This window comes from Myotis daubentonii, chromosome 2 (genome assembly GCF_963259705.1).
Source record: "Myotis daubentonii chromosome 2, mMyoDau2.1, whole genome shotgun sequence".
Lineage (NCBI taxonomy): Eukaryota > Metazoa > Chordata > Mammalia > Chiroptera > Vespertilionidae > Myotis > Myotis daubentonii.
This window is the reverse complement of record NC_081841.1, coordinates 55282215-55299761: the sequence shown is the minus strand read 5'-3', so window position 1 is coordinate 55299761 and position 17547 is coordinate 55282215. Positions and strand designations below refer to the sequence as shown.

The 17547-nt window shown below is 35.6% G+C and overlaps 2 protein-coding genes across 3 annotated transcripts; both read right to left on the bottom strand.

The window, feature by feature from the left end:
• Positions 1-872: 872 nt before the first annotated feature.
• LOC132226130 (olfactory receptor 6C3) lies at positions 873-2945 on the bottom strand. Of its 2 annotated transcripts, XM_059680991.1 has the most exons (2): positions 2919-2945; positions 873-1784 (listed from the first exon to the last, which is right to left on the bottom strand). In XM_059680991.1, exons 1-2 carry the CDS (start codon positions 2943-2945, stop codon positions 873-875), a joined length of 939 nt encoding a protein of 312 aa, XP_059536974.1. The 2 variants fall into 2 exon arrangements, with proteins under 2 accessions (XP_059536974.1, XP_059536975.1); XM_059680992.1 differs by lacking the exon at positions 2919-2945 and having other exon boundaries at positions 873-1808.
• Positions 2946-6415: 3470 nt separating this feature from the next.
• Positions 6416-7357, bottom strand: LOC132226129 (olfactory receptor 6C1). The gene has a single exon (XM_059680990.1). The coding sequence runs from the start codon at positions 7355-7357 to the stop codon at positions 6416-6418; it is 942 nt and encodes a 313-aa protein (XP_059536973.1).
• Positions 7358-17547: the final 10190 nt, after the last annotated feature.

Here is a 17547-nt window from a genome sequence, read left to right as displayed (position 1 = left end):
GCATCTATTCTGAATGTGTTTTTTTTTAAATATATATTTTATTGATTTTTCACAGAGAGGAAAGGAGAGGGATAGAGAGTTAGAAATATCGATGAGAGAGGAACATCGATTAGCTGCCTCCTGCACACCCCCTACTGGGGATGTGCCCGCAACCAAGGTACATGCCCTTGGCCGGAATCGAACCTGGGACTTCTCAGTCCGCAGGCCGATGCTCTATCCACTGAGCCAAACCAGTTAGGGCTATTCTGAATGTTTTTAATGAAAATATTCTCTAAAATGCGAGACATACAGAAATTCTATAAATAATACTTAACATTGTGATTTCTACTTATCTTGAAAATATGAAGTAATTTTCAGAAAGTATAAAGCACTGCATTTAAAGTGCAATGGACAAGTACATATTACCTCTTCGGACCGCATTTAATGTACAATAGTATCAGAACATTTAGGTCCATTAAATGTTAAAATTATCAGTCTCTTAATAATACACAAGAAGTTACACACTAATTTGGAAACTCTACTTTTAATATACAATGTGATATTATATGCATCTTTTAGGGACTGATATTAACAGAATTAGACCTATTTTTTTTTTACATCACACTCTAGAATACTAGTATATCTCAAAGAAATACACTTCATATCCAGAACATTCAGTAGAAGAAATAAACTTAAGTATATTTTTTAAAAATTCAATTAAAAATGTATTGGAGAAACAATACGGAAGTGGAAGAAATGGGAAAATATTAACTTTAAAATGGCATATAAAGAGACATTGGAAAAAGTGCACACTTACATAGATGTTTAGGAATTTCAAGATTTCATTTAATTGCTCTTTGAGAGTTCCCTTTATTTCTGACAAAATAAAAAGATCATTTATTTGTAGAAAGCACTACTTTATGGACCATGTCTTTGAAGGCTTGTTTTACTTGCTGGTTTCTCAGGGTGTAAATGAAGGGGTTGAGCATGGGAGCAACAGAGGTATTGAGAATGGCTACTCCTTTGATCAATGATGCCTTTTCTTTTGCAGAGGGATTCGCATACATGAATATACAGCTTCCATAAGAAATGGAAATGACAATCATATGAGAGGAACAAGTGGAGAAAGCCTTTTTCCTCTGACTGGCAGATGGGATTCTCAAAATAGTCCTGATAATGTACACATACGATAAAATCACCAAACCCAAAGTGAATAGCAAAGTAACCGAAGCAAAGTAAAAACCAATTGCTTCTAGGAGCCATGTATCTGAGCAAGATAGTTGTAAAAGGGGGAAATAGTCACATACAAAGTGATCAATGATATTAGAAGCACAGTAATCCAGCTGGAGGAGAAGCATAAGGGGAGGGAAAATGGTCAGAAACCCTCCCAGCCACGCACACAGCACAAGCAGGGCGCAGAGCTTCCTGTTCATGATGATTGTATAATGAAGGGGCTTGCAGATGGCCACATAGCGGTCATAGGACATGGCGGTTAGAAGGTAAAATTCAGTCACCCCCATGAAAATAAAGAAAAATAGTTGGGTTGCACAGTTATTATAGGAAATAGTCTTATCCCTGGTGATAATTGCCCCCAGAAATCTAGGGATACATACAGTTGTAAATGAGATTTCTAAGAAAGAGAAGTTCCGGAGGAAGAAATACATAGGCGTCTGTAGATGGGAGTCCACCAAGGTGAGGGTGATGATAATCAGGTTTCCAGCGACACTTAGTACATATGTGATAAATAAAAGAAGAAAAATCACAATCTGAAGGTCAAAATTATCAGAAAGACCCAAGAGGACAAACTCTGTGACCGCTGTGTGGTTCATTTCTCTGTCTCTCTCTTTATATCCCTTTAAAGATATTTAGGTGGAAAAAAGTATTAAAGAGAGGGGATGAGAGATATGATTCATTGTGATCAATATCATCATCACTAAATTCTAAAACATTTTTATAATCTGTGCTGATTTTCTTTTGGCTGTCTTGTTTGCATTATGTCTTAATACACATTTATGAGTTCTGCTTTATGTACTAGTTCTCTTATTTTAAATCTAGCAGAAGTTAGGAATGATTCATACAATAAATCACATCATTGAGACATGGTAAATAAAATTAATACTTTTTGCAAATCTTATATTTTTCTTGCACCAATCATATGAAATATGCATGTTCCTTTTTTCCTGTCATGTATTTATTAGAGGACACTGTCACCTAAAAACAGAAAAGAATGATCTTAATTCTAGCAAATGTAAAAGTGAAATTTTGGAAACTAAAAGAACAACCCGTTACATTTTCTATAAGAAATCAATTAATAATTTTCTTAGAAAATAATTTTTATTTTAAATTATTAATTATTTTATTACACTATTCATTTTTATCTTTAACATTAATATTTATAGTGTAATTATCAAGATAATATGAGAACATCCTGAACATGTTATGTAATAATATGTATATTTTCTTTAAGATAGAATAGGTAACCTAATTATTGTTTTTAACAAATAGTGAATATATTCACTTATTAGTTTTTCTCATAATTCCATAAAAATCATTAATCTTTGACATCTTCTATGACTTTATAGAAATGTACATAGGGGATATTTGTATTTTTGAGCTTAAAGGAATATGCAGTATTTATTTTTCATTTTGCATGGCAGCACATATTGGAAAAATACTACTTGCCTCAGATCTTAGGAGCTCTGTCAGTCAGATTGTAGCCCAGTGAATTTGCCCTTTGAACATCATTTTTCTGAGCTATTAAAGTTTATGCAAAAAATGTTTTATTCTTTTGTAATTTGGCCCCACATTTGTCTTTTACATGAGACCTCTGATCCATAAGGGTATTTTAGAACTAAATACAAAATCACTCCCCCACTCATCCTAGCCAATTCAGTTAATTCTCAGCTAGCTGGATAGACCATGCTGTAAATTAGTTCTGCTAAAATTGTGACAGTTACCTCCTTCATATTTTAGATAGTCAAATTTCTGCCATGAAGGATAGAATGTAAAGCCATCACTTCTCTGCCAGGCACTAGCAAATTTCTAAACAAATTTTATTTTATCTTTTTCTCCATTTTATGATGGCTCAAAGGAAATAGCTCAGCAAGTAGAAACGGAAAGTCAGAAACCTTAAGATGTGGAAATATACAACAGTCCTCTTCAATAATGTTGAGCTAGAAGCTTAAGAAAGCAACGTTTAAAAAGAGAACAGAGAGCCCTGGTTAGTGCTTCTCAGTGGTTAGAGTGATGGCCTGAGCACCAAAGAGTTGCAGGTTTAATTCCCAGTAAAGAGCACGAACCTGGGTGGTGGGTTCGCTCCCCGCCCCTGGTTGGAATGCATTCAGGATGCAACCAGTTGGCGTGTCTCTCTCAACTCACCCTCCCTCCCTTCTACTTTCTCTGAAAAGCAATGGAAAAAATATCCTCAAGTGAGGATTAACAAAAAAAGAAAAATAATACATTAGAAAAAAGAGACTTGAGAGAGATATGACAACATTGGGTATTATGAGTATAGATTCTTAAACCAGGATCTGGCTTCTAGTGGCACTGCAGTTCAAATATTTCAAGTCCACTTTCTTGACCTCAGAAGAAAGTTATGCATTGATCTCTTGGGAACAAGACAAAGTCCAGGCCACATCTTGGCTACATTATAGACCATGAGGGATTTCTGGAAGTTCTCCTTGGATTTATTAATAGCCTAACTCTTCTCTTAGTGAAAGGTCATTCATCTTTGTATCCCACAGAGGACCTAAAATGTTGACTTTCACAAAATAATTACTTCCATTAATCACAATTGCTTGCTATTTCATGAGTAATAAATAGTTATGAACTCCACTTGCTTACAAAAATATAACTATTTATATTTAATAATCTTGAAATATAAAAGTTTTCTATATATACCCTTTTATTTATTTATCCTTTGGCTTTTTTTTTAGTGTTGAGACAGGAAGAAACAATATTATTTTATAATTCTAAGTTAAATAATAACTATTATAATACACATATTGTGCTCACAATTATTTTCTCACAATTTTTAATGTGATTGAATAGGCTAACTAACTTACCCTTCATTATAAACAGCAATAATTAATTGCAGTGTCAATTTTGTCCATCACTTTTCTCATGTTGGTCTTTACATTTATTTATCATATTTTTAACATTTTAATGAGACATATTACAAAATACTCTTTTTGTTTAATTGAAATTCTGTTTAGTGAATTATTGATTGTTTTTTAGTTAATATTATTTATTTGGTAAAACACAATGAATATTTTAAGTTAAATAATCATTTTTATTGTTCTTCATGTTTACAAAATATTTTGATTATAAAAATTATATTACATTTAAACAGTTAATAATAAGCTACACATTTCTATATAATTATATAAATTAATAATCCATATTGTATAATTTAATGCTATATTTTTAAAAAATAACTAAACATGCATTTAATGTAAGAAATACAATAGTGAATTTATATAACCAAATAATAATACAGCCATCAATGTAGAACTAAATCATGGCTGAACATATCTGCTTGGGAATTACTTATTGGAAGAGAGGAACTAGAAGAGAGTGTGTAGAAAATAGAAGAAAAATATAACTCAGATCTATGACAGTGCATGTGTGTTATGTGCCATTAAGTTAGCTCAGACTCTGAGTAACCTTATGAATGAATAATATCTACCATGCATGCCCTGTCCTCAATAGCCCCACTCAGCTCCTGTGGACTCATGCCTTTGGCTTCTTTTATGGAGTCAATTAACCTCATATTTGTTCTTCCTCTTTTCCTGCTGCCTTTTTGTTTGTTTATTTTGTTTCTGACAATTTGATTGTAGTGTGTTTCAGTCTGAATACCTTTAGCAAATTTCAAGTATATAATACAATTATTAGTAACTATAGATACTATGTAGTACATTAGATCTCCAGAACTTAAGCATCTCACATAATTGATCCTCTCTTCCCCTTGACTAACATCTCTCCGTTATCAATTATCATTCTACTCTCTGAGTTCAAGTTTTTAAGATTCCACATATAAGTGAGATCGTGCAGTATTTTTCTGGGTCTTTCATTTGCTATAATGTCTTTCAGTTTCATCGTGTTGTAGCATATGACAGAATTTACTTATTTTTAAGTCCGAATTATATTTTATCATATATATAAACCATTTTAGTCCATTTATTAGTTGATGGACATAGGTGTTTCTATATCTTGTCCTTTATGAATAATGCTGCAATAAAACTGAGGGTGCAGATACCACTTTGAGATATAATTCCATTGGATACTGGAATTATATACCCAAAAAAGTAAGACAACTGGATCATACCATAGTTTTAATTTTTGAGGAACCTTCATACTGTTTTCCATAATGGCCATTTTAATTTACATTCCCACCCCAAATGTTTACGAGGATTCCCTTTTCTCCATGACCTTCCTAAAATTCATTTTTTGCATGTGGTGATATCTTACTTTGTTTTTTAACTTTCTATAAAACTTAAATAATTTTGTTTAGATATAAAATAATTTATATGCATACCCAGTTTAAAGCAAATCCAAAACTTCAAAACAGTGGAATTTACCTTCTATGGAATTAGAATAAACTTATTCTACATGATGGCTGCTATTTTTGATAGATAATTTATATGGCCATACTCTATTAAAGTGGGAGGGAAAGTACTGTTTCTCAGTTTTTAAATGAAAGCGTTTACATTTTCAATAAATTATAAGGTATTTACATATTTTACTAGAAAACTGTAATATAGTTAAGAGAATATCTGTCAAATATAAATAAAAAATAAAATTATATATTCTATGTGTAGTAAATAAAATATCATATAACTATTTTAAAAGTATCTCTGTCATTCCTGGTGATTATTTTTTTCCTACACAAAACTCAAAATATAATTTTACTTTAAAAATAATTATTATTTAATAAGTTGTAATATTGTATACCTGAAACTAATAGAAATAATGTAAGATTGTATACCAACTATCCATAAATTAAAAAAAAAAATTTACTGGATGAAAGAAAGTGAAGGGATTTGTCAAAGAACATATATGCACAACCCATGGACACAGACAACAGTGTGGTGATGGCCAGAGGAAAGGAGGGACTGGGTAGAGGTAGTGTGTGTGTGTGTGGGGGGGGGGGGGAGTGGCGACATCTGCAACAGTGTCAACAATAAAAATAAAGAAAAATTTTTGAAAATAAATAAATTTTAAGAAAGTTGTGATAGTGTTCAGAAGGATGAGAGTCAGAATGACATAAGAAAAATAGTTTAAATTAAATGGGAAATATATAAAACAGAATTGTTAGAAAAAACAAAGAGGATATGAAAGGATGACAGTGAGTTTATTGGGATTTGCCGAAGCTATTGAAATTTCATGTTTACATTTTTAAAATTTCCTGCAATGTTCTCAAATTCATTACACCACATTATTTCATTTGCTTGTGAAGAATAGTCTTCCTTGCCATGTCCATGAAGGCTTGCTTGACTTGCTGATTCCTTAAGCTGTAAATAAAGGGGTTCAGCATGGGAGCTACTGAGGTGTTTAGCACAGCAACTCCCTTGCTCAAAGACACCCTCTCCTTTGCTGAAGGTTTGATATACATAAAAATGCAGCTGCCATAAGAGATAGAGATGACAATCATGTGAGATGAACACGTAGAAAAGGCCTTTGTCCTCTGGCTAGTTGAGGGAATTCTTAAAATTGTTCTGATGATATATAGGTAGGACAGAAATATCAATGCCAGAGTGAACATTAGAGTAAACACAGCACAGGCAAACCCCATTCTCTCTAGGAATTTTGTGTCTGAACAAGAAAGTTGCAGCAGGGGAAAATAATCACAGGTAAAATGATCAATAACATTTGACCTGCAGTAATCGAGGTTTAAGAGCAATATGAGTGCAGGGAAGATGATTAAGAATGAAACGAGCCACGAACAGAAGACAAGGAGTATACAGCTTCTTCGATTCATGATGGTCATGTAATGCAGAGGTTTGCAGATGGCAACATAACGATCATAGGACATGGCAGCCAGAAGGTAAAATTCAGTGACTCCCAAGAGAATGAAAAAAAATAACTGAGCGATGCAATCATTAAAGGAAATGGTTTTATCTCCTGAGATAATAGTGGCCAGGAACTTAGGAATACTGGCAGTTGTGAATGAAATCTCTAATAAGGAGAAATTTCTGAGGAAGAAATACATGGGGGTCTGGAGGTGGGAATCCAGCAGGGTAAGGGCTATAATGGTCAGGTTCCCAGTGATGCTCAAAATGTAGGTGATGAGCAGAAAGACAAAGATCACCACCTGAAGCTCTGGGTCATCTGACAGTCCCAGGAGAATAAACTCTCTTACTTCTGTATGGTTTCTCATTCTTCAGTTGCGTGTTTGTTTGTTTGTTTGTTTGTTTGTTTGTTTGTTTGTTTTTCTCCTGCCAGATCTATAGGAGAAAGCACAAGGAACAACCCATCAATCGTGGATTAACAAATATCCAAGTGTGGAACCAGAATTTGGCTGAAATAGTATGATGTTTCACTTCAGGAGCAATTTAAAGCAAACTGATAATGGCAATTTCTTTTACTGGTGAAAGCTCTTTGGTTAAAGCGGTTTTTAAAAATTCAATATCACAAATCTTGAAGTGGATGGTCTGGGATCTGTTCCCAGACTTTTCTGACTCCAAATACACCCTGTGAAGTTTCAGAGATGTGTCCACAAAGTTTCTTCCCAATCAGAACCAGCTTTGTGCTATTACTCCAGTCCCTAAATGTTTCCCATTCTGTGTAAAAGTTTAATCACATTGAGAATCCTAAAAAAAAATGAGAAAGATACTGAATTCTTAAGTAAAAAGTGACTTTTGTCCTTAGCCATTTATCAATTTTGTTAACACTCAGCTTTATAAACTACTCCTGCACCTCACTGGTAGTCAGAAACACTAATGCCATTGCCACCAGCAACCTGAGATGCTAGGGATAGAGGGAAGAAAGAGGTAGAAAATAATTTAAGTAGAAAACACTTAGATCTGAGGCTGATTACATCTGACTTATTTTATTATGTATCAGCATACCTATGTGTTATTTGTATGACCTTTATTCCCATGCAACCTATTTCCTTTTATATTTAAAATCATCATAATAATATTATTGTTATTATTAAAAACTTTCTTTCAGTTAAAGAGTGAGATAAGTGATCTCCAGGAATACTTAGTAACTCCAATAAAGCTGGTCTTAACAGTTTAATTTTTTTATTTGAACTTATTATTTATTTTTTTAATTTTTTATTGATTTTGAGAAAAAGAGAGAGAGAGATCAGTGGCTTCTTGAACATGTCAGACCGGGGATCGAACCAGCTACCTTTTGATTTATGGGAGGGCACTCCAATCAACTGAGCCACACTGGCCAGTTTGTTGTATTTTTAAAATATTAAGTTTTAATTTTTTAAAATAAAACAAATGATATTACCATATATATTTTCATAAGGAATAGTGAAGATATCTAGGCTAAATCCAAGCCACTTACTAGTTCTGAAAATCAGCCCCTCTGTGCTTCTTCTATAAATACAGTTTATTCCTCTGTATACAAGCCTATCTCATAAGGCTATTGTGAGCATTAAATGAACTAATACATGTGAAGCATTTGGAAAAATATTTAACATTTAATATAAGCCACACAAGTTTTTGTTCAATGACAAAAATGTTCCCTAACCACTGAGCAGAAAAACTGTGGGCTTAATATGGTGTCCCTGTGTGAAAACCTATATCTAAATTAAATAGTAATGAATGAATTTAGCACCAAGAGCATCACATAGAAACAATGACAAAAATGAGGTGGAGTCTCTAAATGTGTACTATCTGTGAGGCATTCTAGGCAAATGAATCTAGTTCTTCCACTTTTTGTGCATGCTACCTCGCCCATCATGGTGTATCTGTCTTCTCCACCCCACCCCCTACCTCCTCTATACAATCCACCTGCCTCCTGTTGAGCTAGAATCTGATCACCGCATTTGAGGCATGTTAGATATTTGCAGCATGTCAACATGGCTACCAATGGCCACTTTTTGTTGTTGTTGTTGTTTTTCATCATTAGTAATAGTAACCTTTCTGAGAAAGATTGTGAAGCTTGCATTAAATAAAATAAATGACTGCAGCTAGTATTGTAGGTAACAAATTTCAGGGAAACCCCAAATCACCTCCTTCAGTATTTCCATATTGGGTTGAGTGCCCAGTGTATGAGTTCTATAATAATCTTATATGTATTCTTCCCAACCCATCACATATACTGTGCTGAAATCTCTTGTGAACTCTGTTCGCATTTATGAAAGTTAGGACAGTCTTACTTCCAAAGCTATTGCAACACAATCTATTACCTAGTGTAGTCACAGTAAGTTTAAAATAAACACTTTTCTAATTAGTTATTGATGTTGAGTTTGTTACTGAGTCACATATTGCCATCTCCATTTTATGTCATTCCTGGCTTTTTATTATGTAAGTAGTGTATTTGTTTTGCAAAATGTGTTTTCCCACTTTATTTACTTTTTAAGACATAGCCATATGCTTAGCCTAAATTACCTGTATTGAGTACATATATAACCAAGAACATGTAAAGAAAGCTAATTTTTTTTCTATATAATTTTAAAGAAAACTTTCTAAAGTATTTTTTAAGGCCAGAGGAATTCTATATTACAGGGTGCATAAAGTTTGTTCCTCAGAGAGACTGAGATAGAGGCTTAAACTGATTCTATTTATTTCTGGTGTGTTTTGTTGTTGTTTTTAATAATGGCCAATGTTGCAGTGGTGCCAATTCGCTGGAGATCCAGACAGTGAGTGGAAATACCCCTTACTAATGCAATAAATTTGAAAGTTTAATTGTTACAACTTTTTCTATGTTAATTGAATTCTCTCTTCTTTGGTTCAACTTCATTAGAGGCCGGTCATTGGAAAAAATTTGTAAAGCATATCTCCAAAGCACTGTGATTTATTGATCATACTGCTCTGTTTTTTCTATTTTATGAGTTTAAAGAGTTGTTCTCGGTTTAGGCCTATACCTTAAAGAAAAGGAAAATTGTTTAATTTGTGTTGTGGGAAACTTCTAGTTTGGCTTCATAATTACTCTAAATTTATATTGGGCACTACTCCATGATTTGGGCTTTGGAACATAACACAGGGTCCTTTAAGAACCTCTCTTAGTCTAAATGAAGCAGACTCCTCAGGAAGACCCAATAAGTGTTTGGAAAGATCATTAAGATCAGAGGTTCTCAACCTGTGGGTCGCGACCCCTTTGGCAGTCTAATGACCCTTTCCCGGGGGTCGCCCAAGACCATCCTGCATATCAGATATTTACATGACGATTCATTACAGTAGCAACATTACAGTTATGAAGTAGCAACGAAAATAATTTTATGGTTGGGTCACAACATGAGGAACTGTATTTAAAGGGGCAGAAGGTTGAGAACCACTGATAGATGCTTTTTTTTTTCTTTCCACAATTACTTTCAATGAGTATTTCCTGGAGAAATCTGAATAGTTTATATCGCATCATTTTAATAATGATGGGCAGATTCAATTCCCAGCATTCATACCAATGTTCATAGAAACACTTCAAGAGAAAGGAGCATCATCAAATCACATTCAATAACAATTTTAGAAATAGTAACACATATCTGTAGGGGTTTATGACAAATGTCAAATAACCTCACACTTTCTTTCCTTTTCTTGTTCTTTTTTTCACTCCTCACCTGAGGATATTTCTTCCATTGATTTCTAGAGAGAGTGGAAGGGAGGGAACAGGGGAAGAGAAAGAGAGAAACATTGACAAGAGAGAGATACATCCATTGGTTGCCTCCCACACATGCCCCTACTAGGGCTGGTGAACTGAGTACTTGCCCTTGACCAGGAATCAAAACCGCAAACCTTTGATCCACAGGCCGATGCCTTAACCACCGAGCAAAACCGGCCAGGGCATAACTTCCCACTTTGAATTATTCATTAGCTAACCATCTATAATTTGGATAAGAAAGGAAAAGTTAATTGATAAAATTTATGGTATCAAAACATAATTCATTTCTTATTTAGGCATTCTAAGGTAAATTGTTAATACAGAAAGTATATGGATTTTTCAGTTGAGAAATATGGGTTAAAATACAAATGGACCACTTAATGGACTCATGACTTTAAATGAGTTAATTTCTTTAAGCTTCAGTTTTCTCTGTTTGAAATGAAGCTGATTACCATGAATAATGCTGTCATGAACATAGTGCTACATATAAATTTGTAAATAAATATTTTCAAAATTTTGGGGTAGATATCAAGAAAAGGCATTACTGGGTTATATTACAGCTGGATTCTTAAATTTGCAGACCTCCCTTCCTGTTTTCCATAGTAGCTGTACCAATTTACATCCCTACCAGCCATTGAAACTTATATAATGTTATCAACCAATGTTATCTAATAAACTTAATTTTAAAAATGAAGTTTCAAGGGTGTTTGGGGGGATTAATTTGAATAATACAAATAACAGTGCTCAATTAGTTATGTGGCATTTAATATACCTTAAGAAGAGCTGTTTTCTTTGTTTTTCTGTTATTTAGAATTAATCTCCAGCTCTGGAAAGGATGTTCACAGTAATTGTGATTTAGCAAAGCATTATTTATTTTAGTGAAATACTAAGGACTTTTAAACTTTATCTTTATTCCTCCCCAAAAAAGAACTGAGAGGTTATGTGCATTAGACATATTCATACATCTAGGAAATGTCAAATATAATTAGACTATCTGAAATGAAAATTTGTTCTCTCAAAGTACTTTACAGCCTATATTCAATTAGAAACACACAGGCATAGAAATTATAACTTCCTGCCTTTATTTAATAGAGAATGAATCAATTGCTATAATAAAACAAAAATATACTAGTCTTTTTTCACTTTTCAATATATACAGTTACAAAATATAACTCAAATATATAACTTAATTTAATTAAAAGTTGGCTAATAAGTGATGACTCAATGATACGATTTGGGAAACTTTCATTGCCTCCTTTCTGCCAGACTTACCTCTGATTTTCCAATAGCTCACCAACAGTCAGAACGCCTGGACTGTGAAAACTATTACCAGCTGTCACTGTTAATAGGAGACCAACATTTCCGAAACTATTTCCTCTCACTTAACAATTTGCTTTCTATTGTCAATGTTTTTGTCTTAAATTTCCCATTTTATCCAGCAGGGATATATTACTTTGACCATTGAGTGTGAGAAAGAGTCGAATATATAAAAGAAAAAAAAGACCAGGAGGTGTTTTAAAAATGGTTTCTACATAGATTTTACTGGCACAAGCTACTTAATGTTTTATCTAGTCTCCCGGACACTGGGGACTAATTTAGTGAATCAAAATTGCCAGAACAGAAATATATACAGCACACTAATGAATGTAATGGCCAATACACATTAGTATTGAAATTCGAAAAGAAGCTTGGTGGGCAGTGTCTAATGAGACAGAAAAAACATAACAACAAGCAAACAATAAAGCTAAATGTGAAGTTTGTTTTCCTCAACATTATTTTCAGGCAGAGATTAGCAACCAAATATCCTAAATCCCAATGCCGATCTCTCCCTAATACTCTATGCCATTAAAAAAAAGAATTTGTAATCTATCACATTATACTATGTACATTCATGAACTCTATTATTTAAATCTGCCTTCCCAAAAAGTGTTTGGTACCATAATACTGCTAATGTATTATGCTTATTTTTTCTGCTCAGTCTTGCTCACCAGGAACAGTAGTTGAAGAGTTTCTGTTTTTGATTGATTCATGTTGTAACTTAAATGCCAAGTAAAATATTAGGAGTTAATACCTTCTGTGACTAAACTATGATATAATCATGTCCAAGTGAGGTAAGGTGAGTTTTAAAAGCACCCCAAAAGGAAAAGAAAGATAAAAAACTCATGGACATGGACAACAGTGTGGGTGCCTGGGAGAGAGGGAGGTGGGAGAAAGGTAGAAGAAGGTAAAGGGGTGATAAATGGTGATGGACCGAGACTTGACTTGGAGTGGTGAAGTGGTATACAGACGATGTGTTGTAGAACTGTGCACCTGAAACCTGTATAATTTTGTTAACCAGTGTTACCCCAATAAGTTTAATGTAAAATGTCAATAAATTTGTGCTGGTCATTAGTAAAAGCTATGCAAAACCTGTAGGCCCTTACAGAGTTTCAAATATGTATAAAATGGATCAAAAATAAGTTTCATGTTTTGTTTTATTTTCTTTTTTCAATGCAAGCTATCATATTGGCTGTTAGAGCTCAAGACCTCTAGCAAGTTATTCAACTTTTCTGAGCATCAATTTATAGACTTGTAAAAAGAGAGATAATCTTTCTAATTGCCAGAGGTGAAGGTTATATAATATATAGTACAAAGTATATCTAGTTCAGCATATTCAATAGAATAAATGCTCTCTATAGAAGAGGTGTTATTATTTATAAAATTACTTTCAAACTTCCAAGGGGCATAAGAGTAATGATGGCTGCCTAAATATTCATCTTTTACATATTTTAAAACATAATACAGATAAACAAGGAGAGTTTATAAAATAAAACATACATGCCTTCAGCATGACTAAGAAATATCCTATCTAATAAAAGAGAAACATGGTAATTAGCATACGATCGCTACCCTTCCCATTGGCTAATCAGGGCAATATGCAAATTAACTGCCAGCCAAGATGGCAGCTGGAAGCCAGGCAGCTGACGCGAACAGGGAGGCTTGCTTGCTTCAGTGACGGGGGAAGCCAAGCTTCCCCGCCTGCCCTGCCGGCCTCTCAGCTGCACTCTAAGCAACATTGTAACAAATATAGAACCTAAACAAAACCCTGGGCTTCAGCCAGCAGGACCGCAACATTGTTTCAAATACAGAAGGTAAACAAAGGCCAGAAACCTGCTTTCAGCAGCGGAGGTCTCATAGCTGGAGCCGAGCCTCAGAGCTAAAGATGGCCCAGAATAAAAAAAAAAAAAAGAAAAAAGGACAGGTAGGGAGCTTCAGTCACCCGCCAGCCTGAAAACGGCCCTCAGCCCCTCACCCAGGCTGGCCAGGCACCCCAGTGGGGACCCCCACCCTAAAGGGGGTGTGACCAGATGCAAACAGCCATCATCCCCTCACCCAGGCTGGCCAGGCACCCAAGCGGGACCCCCACCCTGAAGGGGGTGTGACCAGATGCAAACAGCCATCATCCCCTCACCCAGGCTGGCCAGGCACCCAAGCGGGACCCCCTACCCTGACCCAGGACACCCTTCAGGGCAAACCAGCCGGCCCCCACCCGTGCACCAGGCTTCTATCCTATATAGTAAAAGGGTAATATGCCTCCCAGCACCGGGATCAGCATGACAGGGGACAGCGCCCAAACCCCCTGATCGCCCTGCTGCTCTGTGTGTGACAGGGGGCAGGGCCACAACCGCCCTATCTGCCTTGCTCTGTTCATGACAGTGGGGAGCTCCTCAACCCCCTGATCAGCCCTGCTCTGTGCGTGACAGGGGGGAACTCCCCAACTCCCTGATCCACCCTGCTCTGTGTGTGACAGGCGGCGGTGCCCCAACTCCCCTATCGGCCCTGCTCTGTGAGTGACAGGGGGGAGCTCCCCAACCCCCTGATGGGCCCTGCTCTGTGTGTGACAGGGTATGGAACCCCACCTCCCCGATGGGCCCTGCTCTGTGCATGATAGGGGGCAGCGCCCCAACCCCCTGATCGGTCCTGCTCTGTGCGTGACAGGGGGTGGCGCTGCAACCTCCCCATTGACCCTGCCTTGAGTGTGACAGGGGGCGGTGCCCCAACCCCCTAATCGGCCCTACCCTGAGCATGACTAGGGGTGGCATCACCACCTCCCGATCCACCCTGCTCTGTGCATGACAGGGGGCGGTGCCCCAACTCCCCAATTGGCCCTGCTCTGAGTCTGACCAGGGGCTGCACCTAGGGATTGGGCTTGCCCTCTGCCACCCGGGAGCAGGCCTAAGCCAGCAGGTTGTTATCTCCTGAGGGGTCCCAGACTGCAAGAGGGCACAGCCCGGGCTGAGGAACCTCCTCTTCCCCCGAGTGCACAAATTTTTGTACACTGGGCCTCTAGTAGGACATAATGAACTTCAAATTATTTTTAAGTAGAAAAATAAATATCCATGTGCATCAGATGAGTGGGAATAATTGAACAGATACTACAGCTAGTGTGAAAAAAATATAATGGTTGCAAGTCTTTAAATAATTCCATATTTCATATGACTTTATGAAAGAAATATTTATATTAGTAACAGAAGAGAAAATTTAAGAGTAACATGATTGAAATCATGTACATTCCTTTAGCTATTACAGTATAAAATATTTTTATTATTCAGAAAAATAATCAAAATGATTTATATTCTATAGCCACTGGTTTTCTATCCAGATATAATCAATGATCACATGGAACCTACCAGACAGTTTGAAAGGGAGACACAACATAGTCACTTCCAGGTTGAAAAGAAAGCTTAAGCAAATGAGACTAACAATGCAGGTATCTGTGAGGAGGATATTATAGAACTTACAATCTCATTTCTCCTTTATTGAATCTTCACAATGACATTCCTTCATGCTAATACATACTTTCATTTGTTTCTAGAAAACACTACCTTTTGTTATTGTTGTTATTTCTCACCCGAGGATAGTTTTCCCAGTGATTTTTAGAGAGAGTGGGAGAAAGATTGGAGAAAACAGAGAGAAAAAAACAACATCCATATGTGAGAGACACATTGATTAGTTGCCTCCTTCAAGAACCCCAATGGGGGCCAGGATTGAACCTGCAATCCGAGTGCATGCCCTTGATCGGGAATCAAACCCACAACCCTTCAGTATACACACCAATATCCTATCCATTGAGTACACCAGCCAGGCTAGAAAACACTAGTCTTAAACCAAATTTTTGAAAGCTTTTTTACTTGATGGTTCCTCAGGGTACAAATAATAGGTTCTACATGGGGGCAAGTGAAGTGTTGAGATAAGAATGAGCTCTTTTCATAGAATCCAAACCAACACTAGGTATTACAAATTCTTTACAAATTTTCCAGAGAGATAAAAATGATGTCACAATTCACTTATTAATAAAGACAGTGTCATAAAGACCAGATAACACTACCTAGTTTTGAGCTTAAAGAGATTCAATATGTTTGTAAACTTACAAAATTTATTTAACATTTCTATCTGTTTCTCTAGTCATAAGAGGAATAATAATCTTAACTTATAGGATATTGTAAAGATTAAATGAGATAATAGATCACCAGTGCTTAGCAAAGCAGTTAGGATATAATAAGTGCTTAGAATTAAATGTTATATAGAATTGAAAGTTTAATATTCTTTAATTAATAGATTAAACATTTTTAATATTTATATTTCTCATCCATGAATTACCAATTCATAACTTGTGTTCACTTTTCATTTATTAGTAGGAGATATGTATGTACTATGGGTATAACCTTTCGGGTATCTTTTCTGTTGCAATGTTTCCAGAATTTATCCTTATTGTTTAACTTTTTTATGGTGTGGTTCAACTCAGAAAGATAGTATAGTCTGTCATGAATTCTTGGTGACCTATTCTACGGGACATCCTTCCACACATACTTCAAAATTATACAGATATTTTTTATATTTAATACTTTTATGGTTTTTCTTTCGATATTTTCACCTTGGAGTTCATACAGAGTTATTCTTATGTGAGATATGGATCCATATTTGTTGCTTTTTTATTGAGTTTATTGGGGTTACACTGGTTAATAAAATTATATCGATTTCAGGTGTATAGTTCTACAATACATCATCTGTATAACATATTGTGTGTTCACCATTCCAAGTTAAGTCTCCTTCCATCACCATTTATTCCCCTTTTACTATCTTTTACCTCCCCACGTCCCTTTCCCTCTGGTAATCACCTTACTGTTGTCTGTGTCTATGAGGGATTTTTTTTCTTTGCTTAATCCCTTCACCTTTCTCACCCAGCTAGCAGCGCCCTTCCCCTCTGACAGCTGTCAGTCTATTCTCTGTACCTGTGAGTCTGTTTCTATTTTGTTTGTGAGTTTATTTTGTTCATTGGAGTCTACATATAAGTGAAAACATATGGTATTTGTCTTTCTCTGACTGGCTTATTTCACTTGCTTCTTCAACGGATAACCAACTGCCCTAACATCAAGCTAGAGGCAATGAGAGAGTTTAGACAGTGAGTTACAGAGAGCACCAAAGTCATGTTATTACTTTTTAATAATGTTTCTAGCCCAGTGTTCTTATTAACAAGATGCACAATCTTTCAGCTGAAGATGAAACTGATTCCATTGAAAATTTTGGTCTGATAACTCATACTTCTATTTCAGGAAATTTGTTTCTTAGCACCTCAACATAAAGTGTCCCATTTTAACTGAGCTAAAGCCCTGAAAGATTTGACTCCCCTCCTACTATTTCAGTCTCACTTCATACCATATACTCTCACTGTTCCCACTCCAGGATATATCTGTACTGTGGTTTTATTTGTTCATTTGTTTTAATAAACTGACACTTTCTCTTCTCCTTCAA